This window comes from Rhinatrema bivittatum, chromosome 5 (genome assembly GCF_901001135.1).
Source record: "Rhinatrema bivittatum chromosome 5, aRhiBiv1.1, whole genome shotgun sequence".
NCBI lineage: Eukaryota > Metazoa > Chordata > Amphibia > Gymnophiona > Rhinatrematidae > Rhinatrema > Rhinatrema bivittatum.
Genome location: NC_042619.1, coordinates 374,277,204 through 374,280,501, shown reverse-complemented (window position 1 = coordinate 374,280,501; position 3,298 = coordinate 374,277,204). Strand labels below are relative to the sequence as shown.

Below are 3,298 nucleotides of genomic sequence, written 5' to 3'. Positions count from 1 at the left end.
ATTAAACGAAAAAAAAAGTGGCCTCATTCAATTCAAAATGCACATTTATTTTAAACAAATGCATATCCTTAAAAGAAAATACGTCTAAGCTGCTCCCACTACTTCCCCATTATCCATAGCTGATCAGTTCCTGGTGAGTACAATGAGTCAATCAGCAGCGGGAGGTAGGGAAGCAGTAGGCTGTGAAGCCTTCCTCTCTATTCCTGCTCCTGAGCTAGCAGCTTTGCTGTGGAGCTAGTACCTGCCTCGTGTAAGCTCTGTATTTGTCAGTGCTGGGAGTGAGAAGCAGCCTGAGACACTGAGACAGAGGGGATGCATAAGAAGCTTCTGTACATCATCGTGGTACAGTGGAATAATTTGCAGCACCTGGAGGTTTTATCTCTGTGTCTGGAGCCCTGGGAATTGAAAAAATCCTGGAGTCTCAGGTGAAATCCAGTTTCCAGCTATGCTTATGAGGCGGACTATCCCCCTCTCTCCATCCCTATAACTTTTTCCTTCTTGTCTCTGTGCCTCTGTCCTTTATACCTTCTATTGTATTCTTCACTCACACTGAGATAGAGGAAAGGATGGAGCGATGTCACATGTGGCAGAGAGATATCTTCTCCAGCAATGCTTTTAGAATGCTGTAGTTCCCACATTTTGCTTTTTCTGAGTGCATTAAAGTCCCCGAGTCCTGGAGAATCTGGGAACTATTCTGAATCTCTGTTTAAAACATGGAAAAGCCCATATTTGGACTGAGGTTTCATTCATTCAAAACAATCAAACTGTAATGGGAAAAGTTAGAACTGGTAAAACCAAGAGTTTTGTTCTGGTTTGCTTGAAAGTCTGATAAAAGACAAACGAGCTAAACCACATAAATTTACCCAACGGAATAGAAAGTAAAGACTCTCCAACTCATAAGATGAATGCTTTTCCTTCTTTTTTTTTTAATAGCTTTATAGTCTGACTCTCAATTAAACTATTAAAATAAGAGTGAGTCACATTTTGTGGCTAGTAGGGAAAATGCCAAGCAAATTTTGGCAAGTTTTACAGTTTTTGCAGGCCTCAGGGAAACAGTGATCATCACAGCTTGATCTCCAGACCACATGAAGCTCATTTTCTCCAGATGTCTGAGGGGCAAGTATGAAAGCAGGGGCTAGAGAAGAAAGGTGTCTTTATGTATGTGTGCTCATTTGATTTGCAGAAGAATTGACAGTCATTGACTTAATGTAAGGAAATTTTTTGAGGACTTAATAGGTGATGACTGATTTAGTCTGATATGTAAAATACCTTAGATTTTTTAGAGGTGGGGGCAGCTATTGCAATTGTGGCTTATGACCTCAATATCCAGCTATTTCTTGGTGTGTTTTTGGCAGTTGCTGTCAAATTTTCAAAAAAAGACTAAAGACCTGGATATTCACACAAGCTTTCCCGGACGCCAATTGATAGAACACCTCCAAGCCACCCCTAATCTCCAACTATACCATGGTTATCTAATCTCCAACATGGTTAACTATTCTCCAACTCGGTTAGGTGAACGATAGAAGACAAGGATGACACCATGGTCATCCTTGTCTTCTATCGTTTACCTGTGTGAATTTTAATAACCTTTCCTTTCTCTTCCTTCTTAGCCAAGTTCTTATCACCCTGTTATATGTAACTGCCTTTTCAACACCATTGTTATAGTTATGTTTACTATGCACCCCTGTTTTATGTGAACCAGCACGATGTGACTGCTGTCTCGAATGCCGGTATATAAAAATCTGAAATAAATAAATAAATAAATAAATTGCATTAAATTAATCAACTTTCTGGTAAATTTGAGTGAGATACCTATGTAATACCCTGAGTTTAGGAAGAGTTTGCAATCACAAAATCACAATCTTTGTGTCCATCTCTTGATTTTATATTTATTTATTTCATGTGTTGCCTTCCAGAGAGAATTCATCCAGTTCTGTAAAACCTTGTACAGCATGTTTCATGAGGATCCAGAAGAGAATGATCTGTATCAGGCCATTGCTACTGTGACTACATTGCTGCTGCAAATAGGAGAGGTGGGGCAAAGAGGCAGCAGCTCAGGGAGTGGGTCAGAGGAGTTTACCCTTGAGGACCTACAGTCCGAAGCTTCCACTTCTGATCAGGACTCTATTTTCACAGACACGGGGAAGAGTCCGCGTAGAAGCTCACAGCCTTTGCCTTTGGCTGAAGGCAATTGGATGGTGTCCTTTGAGCACATTTTAGCATCCCTTTTGACCGAGCAGTCATTAGTGAACTTTTTTGAAAAACCTGTGGATATAAAACCAAAACTGGAAAGTGCAAGAGTAAATCAGTCTGGTTTCAAACCAAATGGAATGAGTCAGCAATCATGAGGTATAATGTGTGAAGCTGTAAGTACTGTGCAGTGTTTTCTCTTGGTATATGCAATATGACCAAAATCCATTTTGGAATGCTTGGTAGCAAGTCTCACCCAAAGCATATCTTGCAAGTTAGTTATGAAGTTATTCATTGTACTAGTTTTTCAAAATGTGTGTTAGGTCTGCAAGATTTCATTTCTTTAAATAAGCTTTAAAAGCTTGGTTCTGTGCTGTTGGTTTTATGAACTTGTGGTTCCTGGTTAATGGGAAAAAGCAGCTTTATTGCTGCCACTGTACATTTTGACTACTGTATCAGGCATAAAGACACTGCAGTCTTGTTAGTAATGCAGGACAATGATGTATTCAGTATTTCAACTGTGTAGCATCTGAAGCAAGATTCACTTTTTTTGACAACTCCAGGCAGTGCTCGGATTCAGAAATTGGTCTCATGACAAATGAGTCAAGCTAAAGGGGACGGAAGATATTTTCAAGTCTGTAGATGATACTATTATGAGCGATTTTGTGTGTATGGTTGCATTTGTTTGGGGTTTTTTTGTCACTTATACTAAAGATGTGTTTCAATGCTGGTAATTGAAACTATTTTAATATATTTCATTGTGTATTTGTATGTTTAGCAAAATAAAAAGTGGACATGGACTGTAAGCTTTTAATGTTGATCTGTGAAAAAATGTGCACTTTTCAATAAATATTTTTTTTTCTAGATTGCTTTGTGATAAGGAGAGGTTTTTATCATTTGTTGGAAGACCTATTATGATACACAAGTTTATGAATCATCATTTTCTGTTCTCTGTACCAGCCATACAGTTCACTGCACTTCCACCAGTATTCCGGTCGGATTGTCTGCAATAAAAGATCTTTGTCATCCTGAGGAAAGGCAATAAAAGGATTTTTCTTTGAGGACAAGCAGGATGTGATAGTTCTCAAAGGTGGATAATGTCATCAGA

The 3,298-nt window shown here is 38.8% G+C and overlaps 1 protein-coding gene across 4 annotated transcripts in view; it reads left to right on the top strand.

Annotated features, from left to right (window-relative positions):
* TBC1D8 (TBC1 domain family member 8) overlaps positions 1-3,056 on the top strand; it is a 438,780-nt gene extending 435,724 nt beyond the window's left edge. For all 4 annotated transcript variants that reach the window (XM_029604799.1, XM_029604801.1, XM_029604802.1 and 1 more), the window contains one exon: positions 1,917-3,056. In XM_029604799.1, the coding sequence (XP_029460659.1) occupies positions 1,917-2,348 (432 nt within the window). In that variant the 3' untranslated portion in view covers positions 2,349-3,056. The remainder of the gene's footprint in view (positions 1-1,916) is intronic.
* Positions 3,057-3,298: the final 242 nt, after the last annotated feature.